We start from the raw sequence: 19,083 nt of genomic DNA on the forward strand, positions 1-19,083 counted from the left end.
ACTTGCATTGTAAGGACCTACAGAGCTGAGATTTCTACAAAAAATCTTTATTTATGCTAAAGACAGAAAGTCATACATCTGGGATGGCATGAGGGTGAGTAAATTATGAGAGAATTTAGATTTTTGGGTGAACTAACCCTTTAAAGCCCTCATACTAACAAAAGACAAGGGGGATTGTGAAATGTCTAATCACGCAATCTTTTGGAAACTTTATGGCCAAATAAAAGGCAAATTAAAATCACAATGTTGCTTTATTTTATATTGTTGGCAAAATCATCACAAATGTATAAATATTTGGTTTTGACACCCAGCCCTAACATCACCCCATTATGTTCACATATATACAGCACTGCATTATAGAACAGGAGCTATGTTTAGTCATTTTTTTCATTTGACTCTCTTTCAACTCACCTGCGGCACACTGCTCCTCATCTGCTCCATTTTCACAGTCCTTTTCTCCATCACAGCGCCATGACAATGACACACACTTGCTGGTCGAGCCACCACAGTCAAACTTCTCTGGTGGACATGTCTGTTGACCTATCAACATAACCAAACAAAACAAAGAAAGATATTTCAGGATAAAATAAATCCCAATGCTAAAAAGCTATTTATAAAGCAGATAGTTCCTTTTCTGAATGATGTTTGGTCAATGCAGCTTTCAAACAGAGGGATGGCAATTTAAAGAATTTGCCTGATAAAATAAAGTTTTAATGAAAGTGTGTGTTTATTTGTTAGAATGAATGGTAATGTTAGAAGGACCCACTTTGTGAAGCCACACCAGCACACACACTTGATCAGACATCTTCTCCAGCCTTATTGTTCACCAAAACCAAAGCCCATTGAAACACTTTCAAGTTCCACAAGTTTCACGAGATCACACAGCATTCCCAAGACAGCTCCATAAATTATACATCTCTACATGTCTGGGAACTGAACTACAAATCAATAGTACCCAGACTGATTTCATTCTCTCCCATTCTTCTCAATCTTCAGAGTAATTTTCTCTTCAAAAAAGAAGATTTATGAAGACCTTCTCAACTTCTCTGACACCTAGAATCTGTGTCTGCTGCCCATTGTGGCTCAAACCCTATCTATAATCATAAGCATGAATGCCATGTCTCACCCTGGATTCTTCGATTGTAAAGCTTTCTCTGAAGAAATGGGAAAAAAGACAGCTGTGAATCTCATTTGAGATATCTCTACATCAATAGACGGCCATTGTGGCTCTGCAAATTGACGCCAGGTTCTCTTCTGTGGGAGCCATATTGGATCTGAACTCTGGTATGGGACTAACAGAGAAAAAGTCCTATTTAAGGCCAGAGCTTAAGCAAACACAGAAAGGCTTGTTTGTGTGTGACTAGGGGGATGTATGTGACAGAACGGGTTTGTTTGAACAGTGTTTGCATGTAAGTGTGAGTGTTTGTTGCTTTGTCAGCATGAGTGTGAATAAACTGAATGACCCATTATAGCTGTCTGGCTGACTGCTCAAGATAGCACAGCCTCCTGGGAAATGCAGTCTCTTTTATCTCCTCTCTCTCTTCCCTGCCTCTCTCCATCCCAGCTTTTCAGTTACTGCCCATTGTCTCTTGGTTCTCTCTTCCCTACACCGCAAAAAATCAGATTTCAACTCAATTCCTAATATTGCTACATATTTGTGCAATGGTACCACATCTGGATAGAGTAGTACTACTTCATAATCAGCATTCATCACAATAAGACTTAAAGCAAACAAGGTCCTAAAAACATTTGGAACATACAGCTGCAATCCAAATTATTCAACCCCCCTGACCAGCAATACATTCTGGTGATGTGAATTAAAACACATCAACTAAAACCTCAGTAAATAGTCAAAGTAAGTTTTTAATACACATTTGAGTGATTTTGAGAACAAAGAGTTCAGTTTACCCAAATTTTAAAATAAAAAAATAACTAATTCTCTCCACAAATGTCATGTCAAAAATATTCAACCCCCAAAGTCAATCATTTGTGGAGCATCCTTTATCCTTAATAACAGCAAATAAACATTTCAGGCAAGTGTTCTCAGGCTTCAGACACCTCTCTATTAGAATTTTTACACATTTCTCATGAGCAAAAGCTTCCAGCTCATTGACATTCTTTGGTTTCTATACTGCCACTGCTTCCCTGAAATCCCAACAAAGGTTTGCAATGGGATTTTAATGATGGACTGAAAGAGCCATTTAAGGACATTCCACGACCTATCCCTGAACAAGATTTTGGACAACTTGGATGTATCCTTGGTGTTATTGTCTTACTGGAAAGTCCAGTGATCACCGAGCTTCAATTTACACACTGAAGGCATCACATTTTTCATGCCAAAATGGCCTGATACCTGAAAGAATCCATGGTGTCAGTCACATAGTCAGGATAGCCGTTTCCTGCAGCTGCAAAACACCCCTATAACAGGACTGACGCACCTCCATGCTTGACTGTGGGGATGGTGTCGTTCTTGTCATCACCTTGTTATCTTACTCCAGACGTACTGCTGACCCATGAGTCTAAAACTCATTTTCAGTTTAGTGTCATATGTCTATAAAACCTTCTTCCAGGACTCCACAGGTCTTTCCTAATTACTTCTTGAATATTCACGTCAACATTTCCCTTGGTGAAGTTTTGCTTTCTTCCACACCCCAAGAAGGTTGCTGTTGTACCATATTTAAAAAATGTATGTATGGTGCTGCCAACTTTGTCTATTGGAAATTGAAGTGTCTTGGAAATGTACTTTTAGTCATGACCTTTCTTGTATAATGAAATAATCTCCTATATTAGCTTTTAAGACAACTTATTTTTAATTGCATTTTTTGCATAGAAATACATTTTTGCTTACAACGCTAAACTTTTAAAACTTAAATAAGTGCTACTGCAGACTGATGACTTAATTTTGTTTTAAAACAATTACTTGTGTAGCCTTACATATTTAAGAAACAGCTACACGCAATAGGGGTTGAATAATTATGACATGGCTGTATTTTTAAAAATACTGCTATTTACAAATATTAGGTTATATATTCACACTATGACTTTGAATGTTTCACTCAACTGATATAGATGTAAAGTTTAAAAATTCTGGGTCATCAGAAAAGCTTATGTTTGTAAATCTTACTGTCTTGGGGGGTTGAATAATTTCGATAGCAACTGTATAGGGAGCATTAACTAAGAATTCATTACGGACACTGATAGTGTTGTTTATTTGCACATGCTGTCTGCATTGTTTTAGCAGCCCATTCACTAAAGGAATTATGTAAATCAGGTAACAGTGCAAACACAGACAGTTCTGAGTGCTCGGTTGTGGAGAATACAGCAGACCACTGCGATCTGGTATACTTTCAGGGACTGTATAGCATTGCTCCACTACTGCAGTCCAGGCACTTGAATCGTCTTTAGCTGGGTTTCCCAAAGTACTAAGTATTATTGTATGACTATTGCTACTACTGTTGCTGATAGGGGTGCAACTGTTCTCGGTAAAAAAAAAAAAAAACGAAACACACGATTCGGTAAGCATTTGTACCGCGGTTCATCTGGAGTCTTACGACGCATCTGGAGCATACAGTTTGGTAAAGAAAACACAGCGTCAAATAGAAAGGCACTGTTACAACCTCCGCTAATGCACCTCTATGGCTCTGTCGATGGATACGCTGTGTCTGTCTCTCACGTGGGTCAACTTTCTACAGACAGTAGCTGCCCAATTAACTGTTAGTATGTTAATTCAGTTAATGACATCACAGTTCTGCACAAGTTGGTGTGTAGTTAAAAAATGGCAAGCGGAGAAGATAAGCCACTGAGAGAGAAGCCCCCAGTGTCACTCAAGTCTCCAGTCTGGAAAAAACTTTCATTAACAACAGCGATGGTTAAACAATGTTGACAAAAAAGTCACTGTTTGCAGGTACTGCTCAACACGAGTGCCGTAAACACATGGTAATATATCAAATATGACAACCATTTACAACGACATCACTTTTGGCGTTTTAATAGCAAGGCCATTCCTTATATAGTGATGTACAGCTTCCAAATGTTGAATATATATACATTTAATTTTGAAATGCACTTTATGTTGATGCATGTAGCAAAATAATGAAGTTAAAATAAATATTGGTTTTATAATAGTAATATTGTAGTAATCATAACTGAAGTAACCATGACTGCTTTAACCATGGTTTTATTGGCAGAAACCATGGTTTTGATACAATTAGCCACGTTTTAACTACAGTGATCCATAGTAACCATGGTTTTACTATAGTAATACTTTAGTTACCATGACTGTATGAACCATGGTTAGTTTTGTGGTTAATATGGTTTACTAAAAATACCATGGTGAAATTATGGTTACTGTGGTAAGAATGTGGTGATTTGTCATAAGGACAAACTTGTTGAGTTTGTTACCAAATTGAATATCCTTACCTTAGATTTGGCAGGAGTATTTCATTTTTTCTGATCATAGCAAATACCGAAAAGTAACAAAACTGTGACCCTAAAACCGTGAAACAAACCGAACGTGAGAAATGTAATTAGTTACAAACCTAGTTGTTAATATATTACAAATCTTACCACCAATCAACCATATTATCCACAAGCTAGACAAATTTGATCTCTTAGGGGCGTTTTCACACCTGGCTGATCTGGACCATTTGTTTCAGAACCTGTTGTGTTTTCTCCCTTAGATCTGCACCAAAACAATCTGTCTGAGAACACCTGGACAATGTAGTCTTGGTCTGATTTTAAACACCCTCTGTACCTGTTTGCTTGTGGTGAGAATGCAATCCGACCCAACGGACCAACAAACCAACCAGTATGCCTATGATAACCAGCCTGATGGATCTCGTAGGTCAGCACATCACAGTAATTCATAATCAAAACACAGATTTAGCCTTCTGTTAAAAGACTTGAAGCCTTTGGTGACTATATAAGATGTAACTGCACATTTAATAAAGGTGTTATTTTAAATTTCTGAGGTAATTTTAGTACGATCGCTTATCTTTGTTGGATAGCAGCAGAACAGACATGAGCAGGATGGTGTTAGCAACTTTTTGACAGATCAAGAAAATCAAGAAAGAAAAGCATCTAGGAGGCATGAAATAGAACTAGAGCATAATCTCATTTTAACCATCTTTACGTGGCTTCACTTCTCATGTGTACATACAGTATGTGTGTTTATGTGTGCGAGAGCGCTGCAACCATGCAACAGCATTTTTCATAACCGTGAAAAACAATACTCTAAAATATTTTCCAGCTGACACAATCCCGAAACAGTGCTCATGTGCCTTTTATTAACATAAATTTGGTCCATTTTGAATTGTTGCCTTGTCAAAGCAAACCAAACCAATGAGAAACTGCAACATTGTAACAATTTAAGACCCTGTTTTAGAACAAATCAATTGAGCTACAGGCCTGAAAATGCTCTTCATTTTCTGTAGTAAGACTCAGATTAATGCCCACACTGAAATGTTAGGTGAATGGTCAGCAAATGTAACTGTAAGAAAGTGATGAGCTCATCACTTTCGCTCAGGCAGAGAGAGCCAGGTGTCAACTCTGACTGAAAGCATGATGAGGTCAGAGACTAATGTATTCTTTCACATTAAGAGATGGTCTCACACCACGAAACAAGGCCTGTGGCCCAAAACTCAAAGCATGCTAGCAAACTGACAGTGTCAAAGTCAAGCTTGATTTGCTGATCAAAGTTGAGGTCTATAAGTATGTATTCAAATGTTTATTTTTTTAATGAAAATAGAATAAGAAAGAGCTCTACCCGCAAAGTGTGTGCAGAAAAACTCGCCCTAACTGCATTACAATTCCTCTTGGGAAAATTAAGTTACAGAAGAGCCACAGGGAGTAGATGAGATTAGATTATCATATTTATCTAATAATGTAAATGATTTTCTTAGTGATGGTGGAACATGGTGAAGCTAAACTGGGGACATGAAATTTATCAGATGCACATCAGTAGGCCCAGAGAATTAATCATTAGCTTCTCACAAAACCACATTATATTAGGGAGGCAGTTTCAGCCAATAATGTCCGAGTGATGAGTTTCACAGCCAACTAGATTCAGATATTTGTGTGAGTTCTGAAAATGCTGTGTCTAAGTGGGCATAAGAATGTCTTTCATCACTCCTCTCTTATTTGCCTAACTGCATCAGAACGAGTATTTGCACAAGTCCCAAGAATGTGTCCAAAAGGCAAAGCAATTATGGCTAACCAGCACAGCCCAAATACATCTAGATTCTACATCTCTCTGCATCATTTTATCTGTTACAATAAGCCTCATTTACCTCTTTTGCTGCAGAAGAACTGCAAACCTCTCTCAGAACAGGCCAGTGTTTCCACCCACTGAACGGCAAATGATGACATTACTGACTATGTTACTGCATAAACTGTCCACGAATAAACCATGGGCATTTCCAGTGTAGACAGCTTCGTTGATTATAATAAAAGTGATCTAGTTTTGTTTTGCATCAGCCTTGACAGACTTAGTTGTTATTTTAAAACATTATGTGGTGTGGACGATTTCCCACCTACCGTTTCTAAAAAGGTTGGGTAAGTTAGCTGTGAAAAGATTTGTTAGTCCTTCAGAAGGTCATTGTTAATCAGAGTACAAACCTTCAGGACTTTTTATGGAAATATCGTTATCACAAATGCTGACAACTGCACTCTCACATGCTGCCCAACAAGAAGGGCCAGCTCTATCGACATGCTTATCGACAGCTTTCAGGAGAACCCTTTTGATCCACAGATAGAGCTCTGTACAGGGAAGTCAGGGACATCAGTATTTTGCACCGAAATCCCAGAGTTTTAGGCTATTTTATTCCATAGAAATAACAGAGATTTTCTACACACTCAATCACACAATCTCTTTCTCTAGCAAACACCCAATTTCTCATTCCAAATACTCAAGAACTGACCATATTAACTTCAAAATATTTTGAACCTTTTAAATGTTTACATCAATACAAAGCATTTGCTATCCAAATCAGGCCAAGTGATTTATATTTTTGTGTTTTGATTAGGACTGTAAATCGATTATTTTTTTTGTTTTTTCAGCCTATCACTGGCTTAAGGCTGAAACATACTCTATGCAAGAACTTGAACGCATATGAGATCGGTTGGCCATGCATTGCCAGCATGCGGTCCAGTTGAACATGCTTAACAAACCTCAGTACTCAAGGGGGCAATCGAGTTACCTTCAAACATCTGTACCATTAAACATGATGTGTCCTTATTCAGGTAAGTTGCTATAAACATATTGACTTACACTCGAACTGTTACTCCACCATGACAGTAGCTGACTTCTGTCACCATAGAAGTGGATAGTTCACACTAATCTCGCTATAGCGCCCCTAGCAGATTGCACTGAGAATGCAATGCGTAATTGCTTGGCTTATGAATTGTGGTCTGACACATCAGAATGCAACAACACGTGAAATCGAGCTTTTGTTGCAAGATGCGTCTACATTCACGTATTTGCGTATAGTATAGGTGCGTCCCAAACCGCACAATTCTACACTATTTTACGGCATTTTGTAGTGTAAGTAGTGCGAGTAGTATGTTTACACTGAAAATGTAACAAAAAGAAGTGTACTTTAAGTACCTGGATAATGCACTTTTTCAACTTTCAAAACGGAGTGTGGCATATTGGACACTTGTGCACTTAGAGTTCGTGGCTTGCTGTATATAGTGGAAGGGGCGGAGTTACCTGGCTGCGTTGCTGGTCTGACAAAACAGTTGTAAATAATGAAGAAAGTAGCAGATAGCAAAACTTCAGTGGATACAGCACCTTAAAAATGTAAGTTGAATACTTTATCACCCCAAGCTGTGTGAATATGTACATTGTTTGAGATTCACATGTTGAACTGAGGTCAGCTAATGCGCTAAAGCTAGCGGCAACACATCACATGCACTTAAAACGTCACTTCCGTCAGCTGTTAAACGGCAAATGCTTCCGTGTAGTAACAAACCGTTAAGTGTTCCATTTGGGATCACACAACATTCTACACTACAAATTCATACACTACATGATTAAATGCATAGTATATTTTGTAAGTGCATAGTGTATAGTGTATCATTTGGGACACAGTTTATGTTTCGGCCCTTACAGTCCACAGCAATCCATTTCACAATCAGTTTGCCAATCTGTCCAAAGTAGATTTAAGGGCCATTTACACAGAAAACATTCTTGCGTTCTGTCTGTGTTATTTTTAGTTGTTGCCATATGTAAACATATGTTAGATGGATGTCTCGTGCTATGAGTGCCATGTTTTAAGATGCTATGTCAAGTTGAAATAATTTCAGCTTTTAAAGACGTTTTTCAAGAGCACTGCATTCTGCTTCGTATCACCGCTTTAGAATGAGAGAAAGTGTCTTGTGTGAACAGCTCCACTCATTCAGTGCTGCCTGCTTTCAGTAACTGTGGTTTGGTTTTTTGAATAAATACGTAATTTTTTATTGCATCATTTTTCAATAAGTAACTTTACTTTATTAACATGTTAAATTGACAGCCCTAGTTTTACACCAGCTCACACAGAGGTAAACAGTGGGGTAAAACCTCTCTATTGTCAGTGCAATAGCCTGAATAATCAATCACAGTGGGGAATCGGTGTGGTCTTAACTGTCTCACTCCATTGATTCACATGTCTTTATTCCATTGACACCTATTCCACTGAACAAAGGGACATTATTCTGATTTATGCAACAAAAATGCATTTTAACAAGTTGATGTGGCTGATTAGATGAGACACTAAGGGTCTTGTCAAAAACCTAGTGAGCTTCCTCCCTTATGATGGCTTAAAATGCTACCTCCATAGGCAGATAACTAGGCTTTAGAACAGAGCTATTCTCTCAAACAGATGCCAAATACCCAAGCACTGACCTTATTTATCATTTACAAAATTTAAATGCTAACTTGCATATAATGCATATCTGAATCAGTGCAGGTGATGTATATTTTGTATGTTTTGACACCAGCCCACAAGGGGGTAAATGGAGAGGTGACTGAAATCGACAGTACTGCACACAAAGCTTGAATAACCGATCACATTAGGGAATCATGGTGGTCTTAACTGTCTCACTCCATTGACCCACTTGTCTCTATTCCGTTGACACATATCCCACTGAACAAGGGGATATTATTCTGATTTATGTAACAAAAAACATTTTAAAATGTTGATGCAGCTGATTAGATGGGACACAAAATGTGTCTACGCGAGTATAATGACCAACTCAGTTTTGACCTGCGTCCATCTAAAGAAAAAGCATCTTGAGCTCATTAGCAGGAGTGTTGGAATCTATTCAGTATTCTGTGCACATTGCTTCAGTGGGGCTGTGCTACCGTAATCTAAGGGTGCCCGTATTAAATGCTAATGTGATTTTGATTAACTGCCCTGCTAATGTCCCTTTACTGAGGGGTGGGGAGAGGGGGTGAAACCTAAGAGTTTATTATTGTGAAACCTCCCAGTCACATTTAGCTTTGTATGGTACGAGGGAGCATGATTAATTCTGATGTCTGAACCTGAAAGAAAATTACTATGCTAATTTGCCAAGTAACTCTTTAACATTTGCAGACAGACTGTGTGGAGCTGAGGGAAGACGTTTGATTTCTGAAATATGCGATAAACTGTGCATCACAGTCAATGAGGAAGACATTAAAAGTGTGTGATTGCACTGCATGGTTTTTGAGGGACATAAAGGCTCCATTCCAAACTCTCGTAAGCTGCCTATTTACACTCCACTGACGATTAGGTTTAGGGTTGGGGTTTGGGTTAGAGCGTAGGGTTAATAAAATATGCATTCCTGTTGACTCTGTTACATAATTTACAAGAAAAAAATTACAACTCACTTTTGGCGCCACTCTGTGGACATTTCACGTAGAAACTTGAGCTCTCACATGCCATTATATTTAACAACAATTCCATCTTCAGCCACTGGGGGCAGTGTTTTGAATTTCAGTAAGCACAGACTAATTTTATAGTAGCAGAACGTTTGACCAACTGACGCCAAATTCACATTGATTTCAGTCTGTCTAAGAAATCTACTTTTGTCCAAATTCTAAGGGCGAATTGATTGTATTCTTTGTAGACATGGCAGTCTCAGAATGTACTGCAACATGTATTGCAAATTTCATCCAAGATGGTGAATCATTGGCATGAATATTCAGTTGGTTCTCCCTAACAGCTTCCATTGTTCTGGGAAGAGGCTTATGGTCTCTTAAATGGCAAATGCTGTATAAAGCTGTGCAAAGCTCATAGATCACATCTCATTTTCCACAACTCGTGTTTTCTGGAGTTTTCCCCCCCCAATCTTTCATCAGTGGAACTATTCAAAACACTTTAAACAACAGTAAAACCCATATAAAAGACTGTAGGTTGGATGATGGCACAAAAATGAATAAGGTCTATAGAGCCAAACCGTCTAACCCAGTGGTTCTCCACATGCTAAAATGACTCAAAGGCAACAGGTTTGGTTTAGGTGCAATAAAAATACTTCATAGCCTATAAGACTTGCTCACACTCCTGTATCACACTCCACAATCCAGCAATCAAAAATACAGAAAGAATACCAGTTGTTTTTAAAGCTGTGCAAAAAAAGAAATAAATGTGGTAGGTTGAAACAGAGTAAACAAGATTGCTCACTCTGAGTGATACAAGAGAAGTACAAGAATAATAATAATTGCTGAAATCACAGTTAAACAATGGTCAAATGTCTCCATGGTGCTATACATTCAATTAAGCTAATGACACTTAATCAATACAAACTCAATACTGTTTGAGTGGAGAACATAGTTCTTTGATAGTGACAAACTATAGTGGGGGGGCAGTGGTGGCTCAGCAGTTAAGGCTCTGGGTTACTGATCAGAAGGTTGGGGGTTCAAGCCCCAGCACCGCCAAGATGCCACTGTTGGGCCCTTGAGCAAGGCCCTTGACCCTATCTGCTCCAGGGGCACCATATCATGGCTGACCCTGCACTCTGACCCCAGCCTAGCTGGGATATGTGAAAAAGAAGAATTTCACTGTATATGTGCAAATGTATAATGTGTGATAAATAAAGAAAATTATAATAATTATAATTATAAAACCAGAATGTATGAAAGTTAATGGCGACTGACAATAACATTCTGCCTAACATCTCCTTTTGTGTTCCACTGAAGAAAGAAAGTCATGCGTGTTTGGCACAACATGAGGGTGAGTAATTTTAATCTTGGGTGAACTATTCCTTCATATTTTTACTGTTTGATTTTAAATCAGGTAAATTTATATAATTAACAAAACAGTTTATTGTTCAATAACTTTTTTGACCCATAGTGATAAGGTGAGCAGTTGGTTAAATGATGTAATCAATTATGCTTGTATCAATATAAAAGTAATAAATTGATGAGAGGCTGCAAATTACAACAATTAAAGTCAATTAAAGTAAAGGCATGGGAAGAAGATTAAAGTGGATGGCGAATCCACTCTGAGAATATTATAAACCTATTTCATAGGAGATGGCGACTCTGCCATGTAGGAGCTACCATTTATATCAATAAAATTCCCCCGTGTCTCCACTTCAGTTCACCACTCAACTCATAAGGGAACAAATCTGATACAAATCAGAGTGAGATAGAAATGGACTGAGATCAACAGAGCATTGGGGGTAGATAAAGAAATATGGCAGGATGAAGAGATAAAAATGAAGACAACAAAGAGAGTTCCAACACCACAGACTCATGACAGCAGGGAAAATCAGAATGCAGAAAGGTTTAATAAATTTTGATGTCAATCTGAGACTGTCTGAAATAAACTCAAATCAATGAAGTGCAATATCACAGCAGAGAATTTCCCTGGGAGGAAAGAAGGGAATGGATAACACCTTTAAAGTGAAAAGATTAAGAAACTCTACTATCACTTGCAAAATGTAACATGGTATTACCATGTTTTTTGGACACATCAACATCTTGGAAATTGCATCACAATACCATGGTCTATTTCGAAGTAATATGGTATTACCATCTGATACTATCACCATACAACAAAAGTACTTTTTTAAACAGCAATTTCTGGATGAGAAGGCTGTCATTCAAATACCATGGATTTACAATTACACACCATCACAGTACCACGGTACCACCCCATTACTTTAAGTTTGAAAAACAAAAAAAAGGTAGATTATTATTCAACAGAAAAAAAGGACCATAAAAAAAAAAATAATAATAATAATAATTAAAAATAATTATTTGGTCAAATGTTTCTTCATTTCAGTAGAACAGCAGGGTGATAAGTAAGCAGAATGATGCGGAATAGACAAGCGGGTGAGCATGGGTGTGTCCAGCCAGATGTAACGCAGTGGAGTGTGTCACATGGCACTAATAAGTGTGCTGTTAACAGATGTGCTGATCCGACACAAATGCCATGCTAAAACACATGCCCAGGCAGAATTACATTTACAGCTTCATTAGTGTATGCAGAGACACTTAAAACACACACTTCACACCACAGACACACTATTAAGCCCTTATGCTGTTTAAGAAGGAGAGGTACAGGGGAAAGAAATATGGATTTATAAACAGAGAAATGGGACAGTATAATTAGTGGTGCTTGCTAAGGCAAGCATCACTATTACTATTGCTCATACTTGTGTATTATGAATAAACCCCTAACCCTAACTACTACAACTTGTGCTGCACTGTTTGTGCTACAGACTTGAATGATACCTTAAATTGTGTGACTTGTGTAGGAGAGGTGCGCTTTTACTTTAAGTAAACAGATTTCCGATTTTCCTGGCAGATGATAAAACCAACAGTTCCATAGACTTAAATTGAAGGAGGGTTGTACTTAGCTGTGCGTCATGTCTCACTTAATTTGGAAAGTAAAGTTCACACTAAGTAACTACTAGTACTGTAACTAGTAGTTAGTTTGTAGGCTTAGTAACTACTAGTTAGTTTTTTATAAATCAGTGCTTGATTTGGTTGCACCACCTGTTCTTAAAGCAAGACTTAGCTAGTAGGTCATAAGCTCTTCATAAAGAAATGTATAGTTACATTATACTGTGCGATATTTACCTTTATTGATCCTATAAGCAGCCTTTAAACTTTTAAACACATAGTATTGAAAAGCCTTGCATTGTAGTTTAATTTTGTTACGGTTGATGTTCAAATATTTTTTGCATTGCGTAACTGTCAGCTGTAACAAAGTTCCTTATTATGTTGAATTTCAATGGTAAAGTAATATATACTGTAAATAATATTCAGGAACTGCATCTAAAATTGTTGCCTAAGAGGCAATAAATAAAACCAATACAACAGGCTTGAATTTTTTAATTTTTTTTATTTATAATGTGTTTGTTGAAACTTGACTTGGCAACCCAAAGTGATGGCAGTGCGCACAGAAAAGTACACCCACTGTTTAGATTGGTTTCATGCTGAAGAGCCACTAAGCAGTAAGTTGTTTTTTTTTTCTCGTAAATGTAATATGGTGCAACCGGCACATGAACCTTAGGGACCAGAACATCAGAAATAATTTGGTTTAGATTCTTCTGACTAGGGTCAGGAAGCAACCACCTAGCAACCACCCAGAACACCCTAGCAACCACACAGCAGTACACACACACACACAAAAAAAAAAAAAACCCAGAACATCTTAACAACTGCATAGCCCTTGCAATCGCTCAAAACCCTAACATTATGCCAGTTTTGCAAGTGCAAACACCACTCACATTTCAAAATAGAGAGTAGATAGCAACAACTTAGGCTACTATTACACTTAAAACACACTCAGCTGTGATCACACACTCTCTGGCAGTGCAACACAACAGCATGTTGTGATCGGCTACAGTTGTCTGCACACACACAAGCACGCCCCTAAATTGATGTTTCGGGCACACACATGACAGGAATCCTATGAGCTGTTAATTGATCGGTCTTGCTTTAATTACACATTCTCTGGCATTCCAGTGGTTCTCTACAGATTTGGCCTACTGGTGGTAATCTTGACAAAGAGAGGAGAAGTACTGTGGATTATTGCACTGGGGGGACGTTTCTGAACAAGCTGACATTCAAACGATAAAAGTATACAAACATTTGAAAGTATATAAAAAAACACATTACAAATATTCACTGAAGAATATAATCTCTCTAAAGAAACAAAAAACAAGTTGTGTCCACCATGCTGAACAAAAACATCTTAAACCAGATTAAAGTGGTTTGCTCATTTTAGGCTTTTTAAGATTGTCTGAGCTGGTTAAAGCTGGTCTCTCAGTATAGCCAAGCTGGTTCACTGATTACAAAATTTAAGAATTGATTATCATTACTATATTAATACCCAATGTGATACAGATACCGTCTAAGATTACACAAACTTTCACACAACAAACGCAGAGAACACAAATTGAGGAGAAAATAAAAGCGCACTTTGAATTAATAAAGTTCACGCTGCCGAGTTAACTCTCTGTGATCCTATATAGTATAAGCGGGTAACTGGATGGATCTGCAGAGTTCCGCTTTTTATGTCATTATTCATAACTGATTGTGTCCATTTGACTAAGATAAATTAATTGTCATCGATTTCTTCTCCGGTTACGATATATTATCTTTATATTGCTTTATATTGCCATAAAATGTGTTATTTATTGCAAATGTGCTATTTAGTGCAAATATTTTCACCACTTAAAACTAGCCAAATGACCAGACTGGGAGACTAGCTAACCAGTTTAGGCTGGTTTAAGCTGTTTTTTTCAGCAGGGCTAAGGAAATATTCATGACAAAATATTGCTTCAAGATGGAACCTACTCTTAAATTCAAATAAAGTTTATTTGAATGGAAATTGCCTTGGCCTCTTTGCTACAGACTCCGAAAAAATGTTTTGTTTTCTACTGATTCCTGAAATAAATTTTTTAAATACTTTAAGAACAAAATATATTTTAATTCAAACAACTAAATTTTTTTTTGGGGGGGGGGGGGTGGATTTTTCTCCTTTTTCTCCCAATTTGGAAAGCCCAATTCCCAATGTGCTTTTAAGTCCTCGTGGTCACATAGTGATTTGCCTCAGTCTGGGTGGCAGAGGACGAATCCCAGTTGCCTCTGCGTCCGAGACCGTCAACCCACGCATCTTATCATGTGGCTTGTTGAGCATGTTGCCACGGAGACACAGCGCGTGTGGAGGCTTCACGCCATCCACTGCGGCAACCACGCTCAACTCACCACGCGCCCCACCGAGAACGAACCACATTATAGCGACCACGAGGAGTTTACCCCATGTGACTCTAACCTCCCTAGCAACTGGGCCAATTTGGTTGCTTAGAAGACCTGGCTGGAACTAGCGAGCTAGAGAACTCCAGGGGTGGTAGCCAGCGTATTTTACCACTGAGCTACGCTACCCAGGCCCCCTGCAAACAACTACATTTATAGTTGGATGTATTTTTACATATAATAATGTTTATCACATAATAAATGTGTGCTTGTTAAATTCCTGTTGCCCTTGGTTTACCCTTGCAAACAAAAAAAATAAAAAAATAAAAATGCCATTCTGAATTTAGTGATTGTGATTTATTTAGCCATAACATGGACACATGGACACATGCATGAAAAACAAACCAATCTTTGCTGTGTTGCAATAACGTCTGCGATTCACACTACCCTCCCATGAATCTTTAATGTAGCAGGCATGTTTTGAAAGTCAAATGGCATCACTTCAAATGTTTGGAACTCAATTTATGTTTATAAAAATTGGACAGTTCCTCAATATAATGGGCTGCAGGCAGTCTCACTCCTTGCAGCATGCAAGCTTGGGTCTACCATAGTGGTTCAGTCCCTGATGGCCAGCATGCTCAGTACATCCTCCACCATATCAGAGCATTCCATGAAACTGAGCCAGACATTGTACTGCTTTCCATAGATAATCCCAAACCATTTAAATCACAGCAAATGATCCCTGTTTCCTGTACCAGAGAGCATGTAAATAGTCTCAATTGGGGTATCTCCAATGGAATAAGATTTACAGTTTGCAGCTTCGAGGAATAGAGAGTGGAGCATAAAATGGGGCAAATCTGTTATTTACCAAAGGATTAATTAGCGATAAATCAATATTTGTTTTATCATTGTATCTTACAAATGCATAATTAAACAATAAGGCACAAGAGGCAGTGCTATACTTTAATTGTCATGGCTAAATGGCATTGTTAGGCATGATGCACAGTAGTGCATCTGTATGGATAAACAAGAATACCCTCTTGCATCAGAGCAAAGTAATGACATGCATTACTTTTAATGGGTACAATCCAAATTTTCTTGGCCCCCGTCTTCTATTGTACAGCAAACAGGTACTGTAGTCATGCCCCAATGTTGTGATATTGCCACAGAGCCATAGTATTTGCACTCTGGGAAGCTGACCTACAAATTGTTTACCCATTATTGTCTCTGCACATTAAAATGGGATTTGCCAAAGTATTTTCACATACAAAAACATGAAATTCACCTGTAAGTTAATCAGGCTATAACAGGAAAGTAAGGTTTTGTAATTGTGACTAAGTGTGCGTGGATGCAAGGATTAAATGTTTACACAAAATTATATATGGTCACGAGTGTTGTTATTTTAATACACGTCTGTCCCTTTAAAAACCTCAGAAGGTGACTTAACACGGAACAAAGGCTGAGCTAATAAAAGGGGCAGCATCTTTATGAGAGCTAATTTGCTACATTAGTCTTAGAACATTTTCTCGTGGGTTGTTCGGGTGAGCTATTCAGCTTGAAGGATATTCTGTAACAGTGGTATTGACATGCACTATAAATGATAGTGGGTACTACCGGTGAAAGGCTGATTGCTTTAATTCGGCTTCAACTCAATGCTGCTTTTTCACAGACAAGGATGAAGAATGAGAGAGAGAAAAGATAGATGAGATAGGGAGAAAGAGTGGGAGGATTAGCACATTATTCTTGTTTTCAAATATTCACCCATTGTGAGTAGCAAAAAAAAAAAAAAAAGTTATTGTGAAAGTTGGGAAGAATGTTAAAAATCTAACAAAAATCTCCAACTATAGGTAAAGAAATAATAATAAAAAAATACAAATAAAAATCTGTCATCATTAACTATGTTGCTCCAAACCCGTGTAACTTTCTTTCTTTCGTGGAAGACAAAAGGTGAATATTTATACAGTCTTTACAGGGCTTATTTGTCACATAATGCAATACATGTATACAAAACAAGTTGTCAGTTGTACACAAAGGTATTCACATACTTTTGGCTAATTAGTATATGTAATAGTCTGAATAATAAGGAACCACTTGGATATGATGTGATTTATGAGAACAAGCTGGTATTTGATCCCAGGGAAAAAAATAGTCCAATGCAACAAGGGCTCTTTCTTCCATGCACTGTGTTGTTTGTGATCCAATGAATCAGATTATCCATGCAACAACAAGCTTATCCTGTTATTGAATAGCACTGTCAGCAATACAATCTGGCTAGTGGTTTTATAATGTGAAATGTTTTCAGATATTATGCCACTGTTTATGAGACAATACACTGATCAGACAGGATTGTTTTCCTACAAAGACTTCCAGAGAAAAACAGTCAAATCCATCACAATGTAATCACACCATAGTGCTGATTCCATGACAATCCTGTGCAGTACTGTGTTAAGGCCTAGAGAGACTTGAAATGGTGCTCTGGCCCAAGCCTGAAGGCATTGATGGTGGATCAATAGGGAACTGGTGAGATCAAGGGTCACTAATTACAAGTAAAAAATGTAATTGATGGAATCATACAAATGATGCTCTAGAGCATTTTTAGTAGGATAGATGTCTTGGTCTGATCTTTTTTTCCCCCCTGTATATCTTGTCCAGTGGGGCACAATTAAGCACGCTATCCATCCATCATTTGGATCGAAAGTGATCCAGAAGCGACTGATGTTGTCAAACAGACAAACACAGTAGACTTAATTCTCAATAGACTACAAGGGAAGAGAACACCTTCCTATTTATTCTGACCTATGTTGTCTTTGTAAACTTAAACATTTTAAACTATTTATGATCTGTCCCAAAAAGACACACACATACATACACACACACACAAACATCTTAACAACCAAACTAATTCCTGCCTGTCAAACTGACCATGCCCAACACCCAACATTAAGCAAGTAAGTAGACAGCACAAATGTACATGTTTTTATACCTTCAGCCAATTAAATGTGCCTGCAGGGAATAAAGCCTCTTGACTTAATCCAACAGTCCTTTGCACAGTGAGAGCAGCCCACACTAATCTCCCAGAGAGCTTCACAACCAGTTAATGTCACTTTGACATGACCTGCTCTTATGAGATGCCTCAGTCTTTGACAGGTTTAGCTCAACAATAATTAGTCTGATTGTCTGGGAAAATATAAACAAAAACAATGCTGATTACTTAATTATGTGAGAGTTCAAAGAGCTGTTCTAATATGTAATTGTGTCTTTGTTTTTGACAAATTGGATTTCTAAATTGGCTACTGAGTTGGTTTATTCTTGCTTACCAACAGAGCGCAACAATCTGGTACTGGAAGTAAAAATCCCATTAAAACAATTTCCATAGGGGACTCGATTTTTAACAATAACTTACAAACCTTTAAAGACAGACCTTCTGTGAGCCCTGTGATACTGTAATTCCTGAACTACACTACCCGTGAATCCTGAGGGGCAAATTTCACCAATCAGAGAATCGCGGAAAACAAATCAAAGAACTCGGTAGCGATTGCCCACTTTGAGTGACTATGTGTACATGGATACGAGAAAGCGGTTTATTGTGAGAAAGCATCTAATTGCAAGAAAGTGGCATTCCTGTTTGCATGCACTGTATAAGCGGCGCACTCTTTACTCCCGTATACATGCAACTTGGTCAGTAAGCAGCTTTCTCCACAGCAAGGTAATTTCCCCGAAAAGCTTATGTACTGTAAATAACAAAAAACCGGCATCCGAGGAAGACTAAGCTATATTATTCTCCATTGCTGTGCTTTATTTCCAGATATTCCAGAGCTGTTGCTGTGTTTCCTTAACTTTCTTTCGCAAACTGCAGCAGAATTGCACTGCACTAGTGGGGTTTCCCTCATATGTAAAACTCTGGGATTCCCCTC

General features: G+C 38.0%; 1 protein-coding gene across 3 annotated transcripts in view; it reads right to left on the reverse strand.

Moving 5' to 3' along the window:
* LOC127446579 (low-density lipoprotein receptor-related protein 8-like) overlaps positions 1–19,083 on the reverse strand; it is a 247,712-nt gene that overhangs the window by 93,795 nt on the left and 134,834 nt on the right. For all 3 annotated transcript variants that reach the window (XM_051707608.1, XM_051707607.1, XM_051707606.1), the window contains exon 4: positions 412–540. In XM_051707608.1, coding sequence (XP_051563568.1) covers positions 412–540 — 129 coding nt within the window. The remainder of the gene's footprint in view (positions 1–411; positions 541–19,083) is intronic.

The sequence above is a fragment of the Myxocyprinus asiaticus genome, chromosome 9 (genome assembly GCF_019703515.2).
Source record: "Myxocyprinus asiaticus isolate MX2 ecotype Aquarium Trade chromosome 9, UBuf_Myxa_2, whole genome shotgun sequence".
Lineage (NCBI taxonomy): Eukaryota > Metazoa > Chordata > Actinopteri > Cypriniformes > Catostomidae > Myxocyprinus > Myxocyprinus asiaticus.